At 49.1% G+C, this 19,554-nt stretch overlaps 1 protein-coding gene across 3 annotated transcripts in view; it reads left to right on the top strand.

The window, feature by feature from the left end:
* Positions 1–11,572, top strand: part of DCLK3 (doublecortin like kinase 3) — a 43,560-nt gene extending 31,988 nt beyond the window's left edge. For 2 of the 3 annotated variants that reach the window (XM_073222836.1, XM_037014314.2), the window contains exons 3-5: positions 4,202–4,334; positions 6,726–6,893; positions 8,727–11,572. In XM_073222836.1, coding sequence (XP_073078937.1) covers positions 4,202–4,334; positions 6,726–6,893; positions 8,727–8,920 — 495 coding nt within the window. In that variant the 3' untranslated portion in view covers positions 8,921–11,572. Of the gene's footprint in view, positions 1–4,201; positions 4,335–6,725; positions 6,894–8,726 lie in introns of those variants that run through there. The other variant, XR_012125578.1, reaches the window with a different exon arrangement.
* Positions 11,573–19,554: the final 7,982 nt, after the last annotated feature.

The following is a 19,554-nucleotide window of genomic DNA, read 5'->3' as shown; positions in this document are numbered from 1 at the left end:
ACATTTTCAAAATAAAGACTGAGTTTCCACCATGTGTGATGTCAGTGAGCCTGCTTTGGAATTGGGGGTTTCTGTGAGGAAGGGAATGTGTGTTATTTCTCATAGGAACACATGTTTTATTTTGGTGTATTAAATCAGCCAGATGCTCTTAACACTGATCATTTGGTTAGGAATATTTACAAATATTTGGGAAGGACATATTTTTTTCAGCAGTTGCCCAAGCAAATGTGATTAATGTAGATGATCCATCTGGAAACTCTAGGCACCACACTGTATTTTTGGTCCTTCCCTTCGAAACTAGATTTTCTGGTCTAAATCGTTCTAATCATAACCTCCTTTGTCTCCTTTCAGGCGGTGTCTGCCTCCAAGTGCAGTCCAAGCAGAACGGCATTTTTACTCTAAGTCTATGGCTTTCTGCTTGGTTAGGTTACTGATAGAGTTGCCGGTTAGATGGCCTGGGAGTGATCCAGGCCGAGTAATTAAGACACATTGTGGGTACAGAGATGTCAGCTCACTGGCAGAATCCAGAGCAGGTTCAGAGAGCTTATTATTGTCTGGGGAGGCTGGGGGGCGGCTGCCTGCCCTGCATTTTGCAGGGTTGCTGTGCCCTGGCCCTGATGGGCCCCCTGAGCCCTGTAGGGGCCTCGCCCTGCCCCATGCCAGTAGAGATGTGCGGGGCACGCCCACGGAAGAGTTGATAATTTTTCTTGTAGCTCTGGCTGAAAGAGTCTCTCTCCTGGGTGGTGGTGCCCAGGCTTGTCGTAGGACATTTTACCACAGCGCAGTGATTAGCTGCTCAGTTCACCTTTGGCCCAAGCGGTCAGCCTCTGCGACGAGGTGAGGGCAGGTAAGAGTAGGCGGTGGATGGAGCTTTGGTAGCAGATGACGGACCACAGCTGTGCCTGATAAGGGGGCGTTGGGTTTGGAAGAGGAGACCCTAAAAGGGGAGTCGGAAGATAACAAGGCCCACCCCCTGTGCCTCTCATTTTGCTGCGGTTGGCCCTGCCCTTCAGAGGTGAACTGTTATGGTGGCTAAAATAACATGCTTTGCTTAACAAACACGTCAGGCTTCTTGGGTGCCAGGCACTGTTTATAACACCTTGTAAATATTAATCTGCTCTATCCTCATAGTCCTATAGGGTCATTTGCATGCCCATTTTACAGAATAGGAAATGGGGGCACAGAGAAGGCTAGTTCCTTGAACTCCATAGTGGATGGTGGGCTGGGGTTTGAATACTGACAGTTGGGTTTTGGCACATGGTGCTGAATCGTCCAGCAAAGGGTTGTTCCAGTGCAGGAGGTGAGGATCCCACCCAGGGCTCCCCAAGAACCAGAGGCAAACCTCTGCCAGAAGGGGGCCCAGCCAGTCTTCTCAACCCTGAATTTTATCATATTGTTACCACAAGGGCTTCTGCCGTAAATCCCACACACTGCAGGGTCGGGACAGGTTCTGCCAAGGGGACGGTGGCTGTGTGGCCAAGATCCTCAGAGCCCTGGCTGTGCTTCTGGGTTTCAAAGACAGCAATAGGGGCTGTAATTGTTTTTTTTTTAAGTATAAAATAAAGGTTTTATTGAGCACTTGCCTTGCACAAAGCTAAAATATTAATTTATTTAATCTTATATTCAACAAAATTTGTTTAAATTAAAACTATGCATTAATTTCTTCCCCCCAGCTTTATTAAGGTATAACTGACAAAATTGTATATATTTCAAGTGTATAGTGTGATAATTGATATACATTGTGAGATGATTATCCTCACAGTAAGATTGATTCACTCACCTATCACCTCCTGTGGTCGCCTTTCCTGTGTGTGTGTGAGAAAGCTGAAGATGTGCCCTCAGCCACTTTTCCAGCATACACTACACAATTATTAACTGCAGTCGCCATGCCATATGTTAGGTCCCCAGAACTTAACGCATCTTATAACTGGGCATTTGTGCCCAGACCAGCACCTCCCCTTGTCCCCCCACACCCACCCCTGGCAGCTACTGTTTTGCTCTGTTCAGGAGTTCAACTTTTTTTAAGGTCCTGCTACTTTCTGTGTCCTCTTTATGGAGAACTTCCCTTCTGGGTCTGAGACCCTTGAGATCCCCAAGTTTCCTTTTATTGGGAAGAAAGGGTGCTGGGCAGGATGTGATGACAGTCTGGGTGGGCTGCATCTCTCCCCAGAGGCAGATGACACGACGGAGGAGAGGATGCCACACGTGCAGAATCTTTCATTCCCAGTCCTGGTGTAGACCGTGCTGGCTGCTTTCTGTGACCAGTGAGGTCAGAGTGATGGTTGGGGGGCAAGGGTCATAAAAGTGCTCAGAACACCTCCCAGTACAGAGCCAGCATCTTCCAGGTGTGCACAGACCAGCTGCAAAGTGTGGCTGCCTGGGGTGGCTGCAGAGCGGGGCCAGCCAGAGGTAGAAGCGGGCAGGTATTGCCCAGGTGTGCCCAGCTTCCTCCCTCCTGGGAAGAGGGGCTGTGGGAACCCTTTGGCTGATAGCTTTATGGCCTGGTGTCCTGAAGATTACTGTCCAGGTGATACTCAATCTGGGGAGGCAGCTGCTCTGAGTTAACATTCTCTGATGTTTGCAGGCCAGACCTCCTAACAGGTTGCCCTTCTGCCATTCTTGTCTGGCTACCAGCTAGCACTGAAGGAGGCTGGGGCTTAATTTTTGCTCGACTATTTGACCTTCCCCAGGGTGGAAACTCACCCCGATAACATGGAGGTTCCAACATGACTTTTTCCTCACTGCAGGCTATGCCGGGCTTGCCCCTCATTGCTGGTGTGTTTATTTGTCTTTGATGTGAAATCCAACATATGTTTAGTTAGTAAACATATGTTTACAATAAAACTTTCTTGCCTGGTAGTCCAAATGCTTACTAAGCTCACCTCTTGAGATTCATTTCCTTTGGGTTAAGACCCAGCTTTGCCTAAGGCATCATCTGGCACACAGATACCCTGGGGGCGGAGGTCAGGACAAATAAACTTGGCAGTGGGAATTGGTTTACCAATGATCAGAAAGCCAGCCACATGGATTTATTGACAGATTGAGGCTCGGGTGGGGTGGGTTTTCATGAGGACAGAGAAGACCAGCCAGTTTTCTGTGTTTATTTCAGAGTGAGGGTAGCTATCTATTCCCTGTTTTAAAAATGACTAGTTCTACCCTTACCTAAAACCTGGTGGAAGTGGGGTCTAAAAGAAGAATCAGAGATGATTTTTTTCACCTTCATGCTACATGTTAATCCCATTTTTCAGTTGCAATACGTAGGAATAAATCTCAGTTCAGTAGCACTGATTTTTTTGTATTATGTGTAAACTAGGTCGACCACCTCCTCCTGGTTTGCCCGAGATTGTCCTAGTTTTAAAAGTGAAAGTCCCACATCGTGGGGACCCCCTCAGTCTCAGGCAGCCATGAACTAACACTCTGCAGGGTAGATTACCTTGAGTGGAACTCCTGACATAAGCCTGCTTGCTGGAAATTATCACCCTGTTTTTTTAAACAAATGAGAAAATGGAGGCCAGATGAGTGAAGAAATTTGTCCAAGGCCACCCGGCTTCAAATCTTGGAACTGGAGTTAAAGACTCCTGGTCTGCTTGGTCCTTTCCTCCTCCAGTGGTCCCCCAAACTGGGGCCTGCATTTGACACCCCTCTGTTGCTCACCGCTTCTTCGTTCTCATTCCTGGTTCCCTTTCCTCTCTTATCCCCTCTGTGCAGACTTTGCATTACCCACAGGTCTTCCAGAATCCTCACTAGAGCGAGTCTGGGCCCAGAGTATCACTGATCCCCATTCTAACTCAGTGCTGCCCAATGGAACTCTGTGTGGTGACGGAGAGGATGCCACATGTTCTCTGTTTGCACTGTGCAGTACGGGAGCCATTTACCACCAGGGCTTACTGAGCACTTCAGATGTGGCTAGTGCTTCTGAGGCACTGGACTTTTAATTTAATTAAAATTTAAATAGCCATCTGGGGCGATAATGGTGCTACCAGATTGGACAGCACAGTAACTCTAACTCATTGGTTTGTAGTTGACTATGTGGAAGTCTGTCACCTGAAATCAAGGTGGGTTTATTAGCATCGGGCTAAACTATAAAGTCAGGTAGGTTTATTGTTTGCATACCCTGACCCTGCCTGCTTGCTGTCTCATTAGTTCCCCTTCTTTGTTCTCACCACAGTTTTGGTACTTTGGGGATTGTGCTTTCTTACAGGTTCAGCGAAATGAGGACAAATCTACCACCTTGAAACTGGCTGATTTTGGCCTTGCGAAGCATGTGGTGAGACCTATATTTACTGTGTGCGGGACACCCACTTACGTAGCTCCTGAAATCCTTTCTGAGAAAGGTAAGTGTTACACATTGCAAGTATTTCATTTGTAACATTTAACATTTTGCATTTTTCAATAAGGGCTTGGTCAGTGATCTCAGAGTTGGCACTAAGCTTGCCCTTGGCTTTTAATGGAATTATTTGAAGTAGGCCTCCTTGACCCAAGCATGAGAACCTTTTCCTCACCATGGCTGCCTTTATTGCAGGGTGTGTGTGTGTGTGTGTGTGTGTGTTGGCAGGACACTGGCGTGAAAGATGGTGGAGAACTGGCTGGGGCCCTCTAGCTGGTAGGGCCGTTTGTGCCACGGCTACTCCTGAGGGGCAAGGATCGAAGCCGTTCTTCTGGCAACGGGCTTAAAAACTCCTCCACCAACCTGGCATTTCGGGGAAAAGGGGGTCCCATTTCAAACCCCATGTATAACATTCCTTACCTGCTGTCTGCCGTATGTGGATCCATGATGCTGTTTTAGGGGCAACTTGGTAAAGTGTATAAACAGGAAATCCTCATTATTATTATAATATGGCTCCAATGTATGAATGACTGTTTGGCCCCGAGACACCCCAGGCACCTGGGTAAGATGGGAAGGCTCCGGATGGGTTGTGGGTTGATGGTAGGGAGAAGGGAGAGATCTCCCCATCTGCGGAAGCACAGGGAAGCTCAGATGCGGAAACCAGTCCAGTTTGGTGGTGGAGACCCAGAGAAGACGGGCCTCAGTGCCGCAGAGGGAAGTTTAGTTAGGTCTGAGCCGGCTGAGCCCGGATTCCCCATGGCTGGGAAGGCTGCGCAGAGGAATCTGGACTCGTGGCCAGCACAGCAGCCCTGTGATGTGGTGACAGCGGGGCAGGAGGACACAGACATTTGATGGGAAGCACCAATGAGAAGGGGAGCAAGGAGTCCACACGGTTCCTGGGGGAGCCCCACCAGTGGTGTAGCACCGGCTGAAACCGGAGTGTTGGAAGGGAAAGCCCTCTGGGAGACTGGGCTGGGGTGAGTAAAATTTGAACACAGTGACTGTAGGGATGTCAGGATAGACACAATGAGTTGTCCAGTTGGCGAGGAGCTGGAGCCCTGGGTAGGCGAGGTAAGGAGCTGCCTAGTGATGCCAGGAGCGGGGCTGAGGGAAGGAAGGAGGGCCAGCGGGCGAGGACCAGGATGAGGATGAGGACGAGGACGAAGATGATGACGCGGGAAGTGCAACGTCCCAGGGGCCGAGGGGCACATTTCAAGGTGGGAGGTCTGGCGGCCTCAGACTCTCCTGAGAGTGAGAGACAGCCGCTGGGAAAGGCTGTTACATCGGCCAGAAAGAGGCCGTCTTATTCCCTCCATATTTTTCTGCTGATATGTGTCCTGACAACATTGCTCTGGGGCTTAATAATGAATATCTAATTCCCAAATTGGAGCTGTCAAGTGTCTTCCTTTTCCAAAGGTAAAAGTTAAAAAGTGTTTGTAAACGTGTAATATACAGCTCTTATAAACTTTTGGAAGGATAATTGGTCAATATGTATCCAAAACCTTTACACTGTGTATTTAATTTCTAGGAAGTTAAGAACATAACCATGTAAGTGCACACATATTGAATATATAAAGATGTTCACTACAAAATTACTTACAGTTGTAAATTTAAAAAAACCCTTAAAATTATGACATGAAGGATTCATTATGTAAAGAGACTCCTAGTAGCTATTAGAAATAATTTGGGAGAATATTTTTTGTATTCTTCATGGGACATTCCTATATAGGAAATGCCATTATATAATATTAAGTGAATGAAATCGGGTATAAAATATAAACAATGTGATCCGAATTTGTCGAGGAAAGTATAAATGTTTGTGTATATGTATGTGTGTGTGTGTTTGCATGCCCATGGGGAGAACACAGCTAGTAATACCAGTTTTCTTATAATCATGAAAAAGAACCAGTAAATACTATTTTTTAAAATGAGGGAAAGAAATGAGTGAATAGGAAGGAGAAGCTGCTGCTGAAGACCAGGGCTTCTCTGGCCAAAATTAAAATTTCCAATGCAGCGTGGACCCTGCAGGTGACTAGATGGCAGCTCAGGCCGCGTGTTCAGCAGCCCCTGAACTGATCTGTGCCCTGTGTCCAGTGAGCTTGTGTTGGATGCCATGGCTACGCCAAACTGCTGTAGGAGCTTCCAAACGTTTACTTTCTATTTCTGTGACTGTTTTATACAGTCCAGTAACATAGGCCCCCAAAGTGGCAGTGGTCTGAGGACCAGACTCTGAGTAACCCTGACGTAGACCCCATGCTTGTGGGAGTTGGCAGCAAAACCCACCTGTGTGCTTGGGAGGGGCTCTCGCTTCCTGGGAGCCGCCACCTCCACTGCTCGTCCTGCCGCCCTTGATGCCGCCTGGTCCCAGCCGTGCTTGTGTCTCTGCCTCACTGCACAGGTTACGGGCTGGAGGTGGACATGTGGGCGGCCGGCGTGATCCTGTACATCCTGCTGTGTGGCTTCCCCCCATTCCGCAGCCCGGAGAGGGACCAGGACGAGCTCTTTAGCATCATCCAGCTGGGCCACTTCGAGTTCCTGGCCCCTTACTGGGACAACATCTCTGATGGTGAGATTTGGGGCTTTCCCAAGCAGGAGCCCCTCTTGGGTTTCTGACAGTGAAGCGGGTTTGGGGTCAGATGTGTAGGACATGTGGAAGGCCCATATACCGTGCCTGGCACAGAGGTGGGCTGTCCATGACTTCTTCATCCTTCACTTCCCGCCAGTTTCATGTAGATTTATTTAGCACTCCAGAAACATGACTTACTTTAGATTTAATGAAAAACCTAACCATCAATTGCAGGCACCAAATTCTTTTCCTTAAGGCAGTTGAGAATCTCAGAGCTGAAAATAGCAGAAGTGCATAAGTGTAATTTGGAAAGATCAAAGCTGTGTCATATAAGGAAGTGATTGTGGACAGACACAGTGGACGTGTTCACTTTGCTCTGAGTCACCAGGGGCCCTGCTGGGCCTGCCAGGAGACTGGGGCTCTGGAAGGTGAGGGTGAAGGTCTCAGGTATTTTTGGTGGAGCAGAGGCATGCGGTCTTCCTCCTTTTGGACATTTTAAATGGAATCTTTCCCCTTTCTCTACTGATTTGTCTGTACTGCCCACTGCACTTGTTTAAACAGAAGTAGGTGACTGGGGGTTTAGAGTGTTTGAATCTTCAGCTTAAAATGGAGAACAGGAGCAGTAAGTTCACCCCCACCTCCCCCTGAGCATGTTCTCTAAGATTAGGTAACTGCCCGCATCCCCAGCCTGCTTCTCATTCAGGGTTGGGGGGTGAGAGAAGGGAGAAGCTTCCTTTCTCCCCCTTAATAAGGTGGGGAGTGGGGCAGCTCGTGGCAGGGGGAGTAGGATCTGGAGGGGACAAGGCCAGAGGCAGGGGCAACCCGGGAATTGTTGGGCTGAAGACTGTTCTAGGGCATTCTGCAGCACTGCCCTTAGATTTGGGCACGAGGGGTCCTGCCTGGGTGGTAGAGGGTCCTGCTCTGATCACACCACTCCCTACAGAGTGAGGAGACCATGAGGCCAAGGGGATGTGCCCCTGAGAGCCCAGGTCCCCCTTCTAGACCACGTGATTGGGACCCTAGGCTCCCTGCCAGGGCCACCCAGACCGTGGCCTCTTTTCCCAGCCTGTCCCTGCAGTGCCATAGGGCAGGCAAGGGGTGGCCTTCCAGTTGTGTCACACATGCACAGGGGTCTGAGAATTCCCGGTTCAACCTGGCCTTCTCCCCCAGCCCTTTGAGGACCTTACCTTGAAGGAGTGGCCTGCAGGGGTGGCTCTGGGCACCCAGTGGGCAGAATCTGCCCAGCTAGCGCTGGGCAGGCTGGAGAAACCCTGTGGCCTCTGCACTGCTTTGCTCTGGAGTCAGTCGCGGTCCCAGGTGGAAGGTGACATCCACCAGATTCATAGACCTCCAACAGGTTTTCCTTCATGCGTTTCCAATTTCGCCACATTTGTCAATGTGGGAGCAAGATTGAACTTGATTTATTTAACAACCTGAAAGGTTGATTTAAAGATTTAAAATATGGCACGTGGCCTTGCTGTCCTCATGTGCCAGGTGCCAGGTGTCAGCGGTGGCCTGGCCCTGAGATGCCAGAGAGAAGAGCACACATCCTCTGGCGCCATGTCACCTGGCCCAGGGCCCTGGCAGCATGTGGCTATTTGCATTTAATGTAAGTGAGTTAAAGTAGACACTAAAAAAAACTCGGGCCCTCGGTCATCGTAGCCGCGGTTCTGGTGCTCAGCAGCCCTGAGGGGGAGTGCGGATGGTGAAGGGCTGGCTTAGCACACAGGCACTACTGGGGGATGGTGCGCGCTGCCAGCCTGGTGCTTGGTGCTTGCCTCGGGCATCAGGGCTGCTTGCATGCATGTCAATTCTCCCCTTCCCCTCCAACAGCTGCCAAAGATCTGGTGAGCCGGCTGCTGGTGGTGGACCCGAAAAAACGCTACACTGCCCACCAGGTCCTTCAACATCCCTGGATTGAAACTGCTGGAAAGAGCAGCCCAGCGAACCTACCAAAGGAGGCGTCCCCCAGCAGCGAGGGGTCCTTGCGGAGCCAGCACAAGCCGTGTGCAGAGGCCGCCTCCTAGTCACGCTGTGGCACCTCTTCTGTCCAGCTCTGCTCAAGGACAGGAAAGAACAGGAGTCCAGGAGAAAAACAACCAACCGGCTTCTTCACAGAATTGGGAGTTGAAAGGAGAGACACTCTGTGTATTTTAAAGCATACTTCAAAAAATAAACTTGAGTCTTAATGTTAAATGTTGTAACATATTTTTAGATTTGTACATTTGAAATCTTTAATATATTTTTTTTGGTGGTGGGGGACTTGTCAGTGAGGAATTTTTGGTAAAAATGATGTGTTTTGCTTCCTCCTTGCAGTCAAGTTCATGGTATATTACATGAGTGGTGGTCACTAGGGTCCCAGCGTCCCGGTGAGATTGGTGAGTGGTCTCTCTGAGTTAGTGGAACAGGCTCTGAATGCTGGAGGTGGGTGGGTTTCTGATTACTTCTTCATGCTGGTGATGGGAGCCAGGGAATTGTTGACATGCCTCCTGAAACCATATGACTACGCAGAAGTGTGGCCACACCTGATTAAGTGGCAAGATCTGTTTATTTGGGGTGTGCTGGTCTTGGCCTCAAGCGTTCTAGTCTTCCTGAAAACCAGACTTGGTGCAGTCTGACATCATCAACTCCTACTCGCCTCTTCCACGCCCATCATCACCACTCTGTAGCCGATTGCGCTCAGCCTGTGGTACTTCCTGTCAAGGTCAGCGTTTGGGCTGGTACTGTGTTAGCACATTCAGTTCATGAGAGAGCTGTTAGGGCGGCAGTATGAGAAAGGCAGGAGATGGTTACAGCCAGGAGCTCAGAGAAAGCAGCACATTCCTACCTGTGGGCAGACCACGGAGGTGTTGGTCCTTCCAGATGATTCTGGGAGCATGCATGAGCTGAAGGCAAAACAGTATCCTGATATTTCCCAAACTGACGTTTCTGGGTAATGTGTAGCCAGGCCAGCAGGACACAGAATCAGTCAAAAAGTGTGGATTTCTCAGCCCCCTGCTTCCTTCCTTAACAGTATTAGTGTTGTCTGGTGGATGAGTGTATCAGTCAGGAAAAGAGGAACAGTACCAGAGTCTAGTGTAAGGAACTGCCTACACAGGGGATGGAAAATGCAGAAGTGCAGAGGAGGCTAAGTCATTCAGAGACTGCCTGCAGGAAATATCTTCCAGTCCTAGGTGGGAACCAAGGGCAGAGGGTGGGGTGAGGACTTGGAGGTTTAGAGGAGAAACCCAAACACTATAGTGAATGCTGAGCCTGCTGCAGATCCCCCTTTGAACTGAAGGGAATAGGCTGCTGGGGTGCCAATGGCCAACAGCCCTTGTTGGCCACCATCTATAGGATTGCCCTTGGTTCACCCAGGATCCCATCCCTCCTGGGCAGGGAGCATCCAGTGATGGTCTATGTAGGGTATGAAGGCTTGGTGTCTCTGCCCCCAGCAGGGACCATACTGAAGGGCTTCCTGGCTTCAGAGCCCCTCATGGGGTTAGCTAAGCCCTTGGTTGGGGCTGCATAGCAGCCTAACTTCCCCAGTCCTGCTTCTTCCCCTTCCCTTCCAGAGGTGATGATCCTCAGTAAACCTTCTGCATGTTAGTCTCCATCTGGGAGTTGGCCCCCAGGGCACAGAGCCTGTGACACCCCCAAGAAACTTGGAACTTCTGCAAAGAGAAATCATCTGGTACTTCTACCTCAGGGGTTTCCAGGAGGGGCCCATGGAGCTGGGACCCAGACGCCAATGGGACTCATTCTGAAAACACAGAAGAAGCTGGAAGCTGGAACCAGTTGCTACTGGAACATCTTTCAGTAAAGTTCTCATGTTAGCATGGTTTGATTCTTTTGATCTTTGAGTCATTTCTCCTATTGACTTTGTAATGTCACATTTTTCTGGTTTTCCTCCTGCACTCCTGTCTACCCCTTTGGGTGTCTTGCATAGGTTGTCTTCCTCCAGTTGCTGAATTATAGTTCCACCATTAGCCACTAGGGAAATGCAAACTAAAACCACAATGGGGTAACATGATACACCAATTAGAATGGCTAAAGTTAATGGCTGCAATGAAAAGACCAACCATGCCAAGTATTGGCCACAATTTGGAGCAAATGGAACTCTTGTACATTGTAAAATGGTCTTCCTGCTTTGGAGAACCATTTGGCCGTTCCTTTAAAAGTTAAACATACATCCACCATATGATCCACTTTTTCCACTCTTAGGAAATTAAAGCATGTATATTCATATGAAGACTTGTATGCAAATATTCATTGGTGGCTTATTTGTAGTAGTTCCAAACTGGGAACAGTCTGCATGGCCATAATTTGGTGATGTGTGGTAAAATTGTGGTACATCCATACGATGAGTACTATTCAGCAACAAACAGGAATGAATTCTCGATACCTGAACAATATGGTCAAAACCAAAAGCAATTAGACCGAATGAAAGAAGCCAGACCACAAAAGATTACATTCTGTGTGATTGAATTTAATTACAATTCTAGAAAATGAAAACTAATTTTCATGACAGCAGATCAGGTGTTGCCTAGGGAGAGAAGGGAGGGAGGGATGACGCAGGAACACCAGATCACTGGAGGTGAGGGGTAAGCTCATTATCTTGAATGTAATAATGGATCTGGGGGTGCATACACATGATGAAACTTCCTATGTTGTACACTTCCAATATGTGCAGTTTATTGTGTGTCAGTTACACCTCAATCAAGCTGTTGAAAAATACAGGTGCAGTTCTTGAAGATCAGGCTTGGACCTCTTCTTTCACTCCATACTGTCTCTCTGCAGTTTCGCCTACACTCACTGTTTGCCCATTGTCCTCTTCCTCTTTCCTTCTATTTATGTCTCCAGCCCAGGCTTCTAAGCTCAGACTGTCTGTCCAAGGGCCCTTTAATGCATCCACATGTAGGCATCTGAAGTTCCTCCAGGGCAGAACGTGCGAACCTGCCCCAAACGCGGTGCCTCCCTTACCCCCATCCCATGGAATGGCTCTGCTGAGCAAATTCCAAACAGGTATTGTCCTTGAAACGTCTGCCTCCACCTCAAGTCCAGTCCCTCCCCGTTGGCTTTACTGCCTCAGTGTTCCTTGTTCCCACAAACCTTCCTTAGTCCCCCCACCAATGGACATGCAGCTTATTGCTCACCAATCCTCCACTGTACAGACACTGCATTGGCCACCCCCATGCTTCTCCGTGTGCACAGAAAGGAGAGTCTCTTCTTGGGAGAAGTAGGAAAGCTTCAACTTGACTGGATATTCCCAATTTGATTTTGAATCACTTTATTTTCTCACAAAGATCCATGAAAGTCTCTTCCCCCCATGGTTTCCCACATGGTTTTGGGTTCTAATTACTTAAAGATTACTATCTGGATATAAGAACTAACAACACAGAAGCTACTTTCTAAACTCTGGCAATTGTGCAGCGCCTTGGAGTGAATTCCTGTATCTCCTTCCCACCTGAAAACAATGCCCCCAGGAGGTGTGTTTCTCAGCCCCACTGTACGAATGGGGAGACTGGGGCTTGGAGAACTGACCTGCCTGGATGGTCACTTAGTCTGCCAAAAATGCCAGCTGCTAGCTGCGGACCCCAGGGCAGCGTGGCACCCTCCCTTTAGTTCCCAGCCCCTCCTCTGCTCCAATCTTGCAAGGCTGGATCCTGAATGCCTATGGATGAGTGATTCCAAACAGATTCCTTTCTGCAACAAACGTATTTATGCAGAGGCTCCATTTGACCCCCAGTCCTGCTTCAGGGGAACTGAAAGGCTGTGTTTGATGCCAGTGGCCAGTACTGTGGGGCTGGGGCGTCTCACGCAACCCGCCCACCTGCAGGCTGGTTGGGAGCTGACAAGAGGGTCTGGAGGTGGTTTAGGAGCCATGGTTGGGCTTCTGGGGAGACACCTCCAGTGCAGAAGGCCCAGGGGTGGCTGTCAGGTGACCTGTGTTCTTCTCTTAAGGCTTAGCTGCAGCGCCTCCCAAGTTACCAGAGAGCAGGTGTCTTTGTTTCCTCATCTGCTCCAGGTGGCAGAGCAATTTCTGATTGTGTTCTCCTGAAAATTCTAACAGTGAGGTGATGGGTGTCGTGGGGGCCTTGTGCAGTCATGCTGCGGGACAGAAGCACCTGCTCCCCTGGGCTTGCCATTGCCTTGCTCACATCCATGTCCTTGTCTGAGGTGGATCACGTCCAGTGACTGGGCCGTGTGGGTTATACAGGTCCAGTCTGCTTACTTCACCTCAGGACAGCTCTGCAGGGCCATCGCTGACCCCCTGTGGGACCAGCCGAGGCCTTTGCTTCACCTAGATGACTATTCACTTCTGCCACCCAGGCCCGCAAAATTTACAGCCTCTTCCCCAGCAGGAGTCCATACTGAGAACAGGCCCGGCAAACTTTCTGCACACAGGTCAGAGCTCTCCATCCAGAGCCGGCTTCCCAGCTCAGTTTCTCAATCCATTTAGCATGAGACTGAGGTGGCTGCAGTCAGGGGACCTGCTCTGGCCCCTCCATGCTGGGAATGGACTCCCCTGTGCTTGGCTGCCTGGACTAATCCCAGGGCACCAGGGCACAGAATGGCTCTGTCTCCAGGGCTCCTGAATGAGCCAGGGATCCAGGAAGCTAAGCCTGCCTGGGGCAGTTCTGCAGACATGGTGTCCCCAAAGCAGACTCTGAGACAAGGGCTTGGGTGGGTAGTTTATTTGGGAGGCAATCCCAGGAAATGTGGCATGAGAATGGGGAAAATGAGCCTGGAAGGGGAAAAACCCAAAAAGGTGTATTTACACACAGGGAGCCGTGGGCAGTTGTGGCCCCCTCCCACAGGAGTCTGGGAGACACTGCAGGATGCACCTCCAAATTGCCCAACTCCATGCCAGGCAGGGCGGCTGGCATCTCAAGCAACACTCCTGTCCTCCTTTGGTGGAGAGCTTCTCCTGGCCTGTAACTTCCTGCCACTCTGATCTGTTCTGGGTGGAAGCTTCCATGGCCAGGGGATGCCTTCAGGCTGAGCATCATGGGAATTTGCAGCAGTGCTCAGGTGACCTTGGGGGTGGCTTATGGGAACCACGGGGTGCTGACATGCAGGTAACTCAGGAGCCAAGACCCCTAGCATTCCGGGGCAATCAGCACAGTGCTGGTGTGACTTTGGGGAATGTAGGACAGTGCCTGGAAAATGTTAGGTGCATAATAGATATTTGTTGCACAAATGAAGAAATCCCTGATTTACTGGTGGGGAAACTGAGGACCCATGGCAGAGCTGGGGTCTGAACCCCTAATTATCAAAGTCTGTGGTTCTGCCCTCCATGCTATCTTCCTTAGGGAGCCTAGAAGAGCACAGCCCTCTCCTTTTCTGTATCTTGACCCCAGGTGTTATGACCTCATCTTTGGGCCCAGTGTGGGATTACCATGGCCAGCCCTCTGTGCAAATACTCATAGCTGAGTTGCTATGAGGTAGAATTTCTGTAGCCATTTTTCTTCATTCTAAGATGGATACTTTTTCATATCTTAGAGTTTCTTCAATTGGAGTGCATTTTGCAATTGATGAATACTTAATACAGTTTCCTTCTCCCATTGAAAGCTCTTGTTAAACCAGGGTGTATATTACAGTGATGATGTCCTTATATCTGGAACTAAATAGCAGTGAAAATTGTAATTGTTTTCCAGAAAGCAGTGATATTGGAATAAATAGAATTTCTGTGTTTCCCTTGGGTTGTATTCTTTTTGTTTTACAAAGATATTGTCCAGAGTAGCATCAGATATTTCTTTTGTTGTTAATGTTTATGTTTTTTTCTCCTTGTCTATCTTTCTGATAGAATTTGGGAATTGAATAATACAAGAACATAAAGATACATCTAGATTTGTTCTGACAAGTTTCATATCACTGTATACGCTTGGAGAAGAAAATCTGACCTTAAGAAAAATTACACTGAGAAATCCAGTTGCTATTATAAAAACTGCAGAACAGAGAAAACGATGTTTTGTTGTTGTGGAGCCTGGGTAATTTATGTCAACAGAAAGCCAATAACTTCATCATGATCTGAAAGTAGATTTCACTTGAGACATCTTGGGCTCTCTCCTGATCTGATAGAAGGATGCATGCTATATGAATTCTCAGCTCCCACTTCCCAGGAGAACTTTGGTGGGCGGTGGGCGTAGGGAAGGACAGCTGGGTCTCAGGTGGCTCTCCTTTTACGTCAGCCATCTCGAAAGGCTCCCAGGCATTTGACAGAGAGAGAGGGTTTATGCAGGAGCAGAACAGAGGTAACCCTGGAAGGAGAAAATAAGAATTTAATAAGTATTCTTCCTAAAGCCAAGGATGTCATTTTAAATTGACATGTTGACATTGATGTTTCTCCTCAAATATATATTTATCCAGTCTTTTTCTTCTTTTCTCAATGCAAGTTGCATAATGAACCTTTCAACTAGTTTCCCTGTCTGGATATGGCAGGTATTAATATTGGTCTGAAACCACAGGTTTGCAATGATTACTGCATAATTTTATTTTCTGCCAATGAAATTATGCTTTGGGTGTGCATCCCCATCCTGCTGGATGGTGGGCAGTGATGCCAGCCACCCACCCCACACTGGACTGTGGTGCTGGGTCTTGCAAAGGGCCAGCTCACTGGCAGCAACCTTTGGCAATCGGTTCCCGTGGGGTTGCTGCCGACATGTCCACCATCCCAGTCCACTTCTGCTGCTCCTTGCCACTCCGGGGCTTGGGGATCCTTTGCCCATCGTCCTGTCTCCATGGTCATGCCGACTATCCTTCTTTGGGGTCCTGACCTCTCACTGGGTGTCCCCTTGACTTCTAGGGGCTCCCAGAGCCTATGGAATCCTATTTCCTTCAAGTCAGGAAGGATCTCTCCGTATGATTTTGGGGAAAACTTCTTCCTTCTTCCTACTTTTCTAACTCCTTTCTCCCTTCCTCCACTCTCTGTAGGTCCCCCAAATTCTGCCTTGGGCAGGGCTTGGATTAGAGGAGGTGAATGAGAAATCCTCCTTAGCTGCTAAATTTAAGGATGCACCTTAAAAATTGTGTTTTTTTTGGGTATTTTGATTCTTTAGACTGTTGTTTTGAAATACTGTTCATTGTGATCACTGAGTTTTTTTTGCATCTCCTATAATTTTGCAGCCAAGAATGGTGTCTCCCTGTGGCACCCCAATCCTGGCCATGGAGTTTGGGAGCAAGAACAGGAGATCCTGTGGCTTACTTCTCCTTTTTGTCGTGCCATGTACCCTGAGGACCAGCTTGCGTTGAGGGGAAGAGGGAGGGGCAGTGCAGGGAGGGCAAAGCACAGGCTTCATCTCAAGACGTCTGTGCCAGTCGGAGGAAGGGGGTGGTCCCCTGAGTGCTCCCCTCTCAGGTCTGAGCTTCTAGTTCTCAGGAGGGGGTGAGTCCTTCGCTCAGGGTGGCTGTGCAAAGAGGAACACACCTGCTCCCTCATCCACTGGTCATCAGAAGCAGTTCAGATTGCTTTCAGCTCAGATTCTTGGTTACAGAGACAGGGCTGATTGACAAGCCTCCCCTGCTAGAAAAATCACAACAGCAATGCTGAGTGGCCCGTGCCCCACTAGGTGTTTCTTAGTTTCCTTTCCCTCATTTGAGGCTCAGCTGCTTTCTTTCTGGCACCGACACAGCTGTTACTGAAGAGAGGTTGCTGAGTCTTCAGACCCGAGGGTGCCTTTAACCGGATCTCCAGGTAAAAATCAACACCAGGGAACAGAAGGTTGAGGACAGTCAGCAAAGCAGAAGCAGCCTCCGTCGGCTGCCTGGTGTGGCTTCATCAGCCCTTATTAAATCCATCAGCGGCTGCACACTTGGTCTTTCCCACTTTGCCTAACCCCCTGAACAGAACAGAAGCACCGCGGCACATTTTGCCCACATGTGCTGCCTCTGAGTGCCTCCTTTCGCCCAGCCTTCCAGCTTCCCTCCGTGGACTCTGAGGCACCGAACACACTGCTCCCGCAGTTCCCAGGCTGGGCCCCACTGCCGCATCTCAAACAGGACAGAGCGGGCGGCGATACCTCCCTTGCACGCACACCTACCCCTGCCTCTGCCTTTTCCTTCCGTCTTAAGGTGCTTTCTTGAGACAGGTGCATCCACGTGAGCAGCAGTTTCTGCAGGAATCGGAAGCTGCAAAGAAGACGGCAGCCCGGACTACGCAGGTCGCGGGGGCTACTGTGAGGGCATGTGTGGGTGGGTGTACAGCCAGGTCGAGGGGGGCTTACCGCAAGGGTGTGGAGGGACCTTGCGGAAAAGGTTTCATGAGAACAGGAGGTCACTGCGTGTTCTGAAGCCCCGCTGTTTCCCCTGGGCCCAGGGGGCTCTCACCAGGCTGCCTGGGTGTCCTCTCCTGTCCCTCCCCTGCACACCAGCTGCCTGGGTTTTGCTTCCTCACATCAGTGAGTGTCCTGGGCTCACCCTGGGTCCTGATTCTCCATCACCTTGTAGAGAGTCTCACTGGCTCAGCCTCTCAGGAACCCATTTCCAAATTCCTGGGAAAGAAACTCTGATTGGCTCCACTTGGGTCACGTGTCCACCTCTAGTCCAGTCAGCTGTGTGTGACGAGAGCAGACGGTCACACCAGGCATAGGCTGCCCTTTGGGAGGAGAAAGAGTTGGGAGTGGATTTTCTAAGAAGAGGAGTGTATGGGCTGGGCAGGAGGTAGCTGGCATCTCTAGTGCCATCCCTAGGTGCCCCCTTCTGCCTGCTGCCCGTTGCTCTGGGGCATTCTCCTGGCAAACTTCCCTTCCAAGGAAGCACCACTTTGTTCTGAGGGCCTAACTCCCTGGGCTTTGTTTTGGGCTCTGATGCTGAGACGTCACCTAGAGAGGCCATCCCCACACCAAGATTAAATACTAAAAATTTCGTCAACATTAAAAATGAAATGTCTTTACTAAACATTTAAACAGTAAATATTTCATCCATGCAGAATTCATTTTGGTGCGAGGAGTCAGGTGGGAAATTAAGTTTTATTTTTCCCTGCTGGTGGCTACCAGCTGTCCTGACACAATTTTTGGACTTACTCATTTTTGTTTTTCATTTTAAGGAATACCTTACTTACTACATACCAAATTTTCTTATGTGTTAAGTCTATATCTAGACTATATTCTGTTTCATTAACCTGCTAACCCACATACCCAAAGCACCATATTTTAAGTACTATGGGCTGCGGCTTTCAAACCATGGAGTCATTTTGCACATCCTGTGACCATTCTGATTGGTCATCCTCACAGACCAGACTGGTCTTGTATGTATAATATTGGACACGGGGCAGGTCCTGTGAGAGCCCGTGGAAGTCTTCCACTTCGTAGAGGGAGGCACCCTACCATGGCAGGGCCTGTCTATGGTGGGCATTTCTTCTCTGTGTCCACTTCGGTAGCCAAAGCTGCCAGGACCAAGGTCTCCCCACCAACCAGCCCACCCACCCATGGCAGGAGCCTTTCTCAGCAAGGCCCGTGTACCATGCGGCTCGCTCCCCAGCTGCACAGTGCACAGCGAGCGCTGACGAGGGGTGAGCTCCCCTGCAGTGAGCCCTGTTCCACAGGGGCTCTGTCGCCAGGGAAAGGGCATCCCTGTGGGATTTTGCCTTTGCCCGCCTGCACCACCGTCCGTCCCCATTCTAGCCACTTTGGTTCAGAGCTGGGTGAAGGCCAGGTTAATGCAATCGCGGTACTTGTTTTCCACGTGGGCCCTTCTTAGAAATCCAGGCAGCTGAGGTGAAAAGGCTGGTGCTTCCTCGAGGGCCTCCTTTGTCTGCAATCTCATGTTCTAAGCTTTCAGCCTGTGATTGTACCCTCTCCAGTTTCCTGTTAGGATCTGGAATTTTTGCCCCAAAGTCCATTTATTTATTTTGATGGCAATTGCAGAAATGGGAGAAGAGAGTAAAATGCATAGACTTAATTACCAGTTGGATTGAAAGTTCTATAATTTGTGTAAGGGGATAATGGGAATATAAATGATCCTTTGCCTTAGAGGCGGCACCTCTGAAATGTGAGTCTGTAATGGATCGGATGGTGTGCCCACTGCCTACCTTCCCTTCTTGCCCTTGTCCTGGCTTCTCTCAGCCTCCGTGGGAGGGCTATACTCCTTACCCCTGTGATTTGCTTTGGCCAAATACATGAGCAAATAAGGAGGGAGCAGAAGCTTTCTCTGCTGGTGTAGCCTGGTCTCTTGTGCTCCCGTCATCTGCCATGAAAGATGCATCTCTTGGGGCAAAGACAAGAGACACATGGAGCAGTTCTGAACCTGGTCTGTAAACCGAGGCAGAGCAATGCTAGCTGACCTGTACACCTGTGGGTGAGAAAGACAAAGAGCTGCTATTGGAAGCCATTGAAATTTGGGGTTGTTTGTTACGTAGCACACCACTGCCAAAATCTAACACGGAGTCATATATGAACCCTGTTGAGAGCAAGAAAATTCTAGCAAACCCTCTGTGTTGACAGTAGTTTATTCATTCATTCAACAGATAACACTGTATATATGTGTGTATGGGGGGAGGGGTAGAATTAGGGAGACGAATAAATCAGGAGTTAGAAGTAAATTATTTTATCTAATGTAACTTAAATATTTCAAACAATGCTAGGTAGGCATGTCTTATAATTCATACTCAACCATAAAAAGTGAAACAAAATTACAAGTTGACCTCATATAAGGCTACAACAATAATCTTTATCAGCTCAGT

Source organism: Manis javanica, chromosome 15, assembly GCF_040802235.1.
Source record: "Manis javanica isolate MJ-LG chromosome 15, MJ_LKY, whole genome shotgun sequence".
NCBI classification, from domain to species: domain Eukaryota; kingdom Metazoa; phylum Chordata; class Mammalia; order Pholidota; family Manidae; genus Manis; species Manis javanica.
Note: the sequence above shows the minus strand (reverse complement) of the source record. Positions and strands in the feature narration are given on the sequence as shown.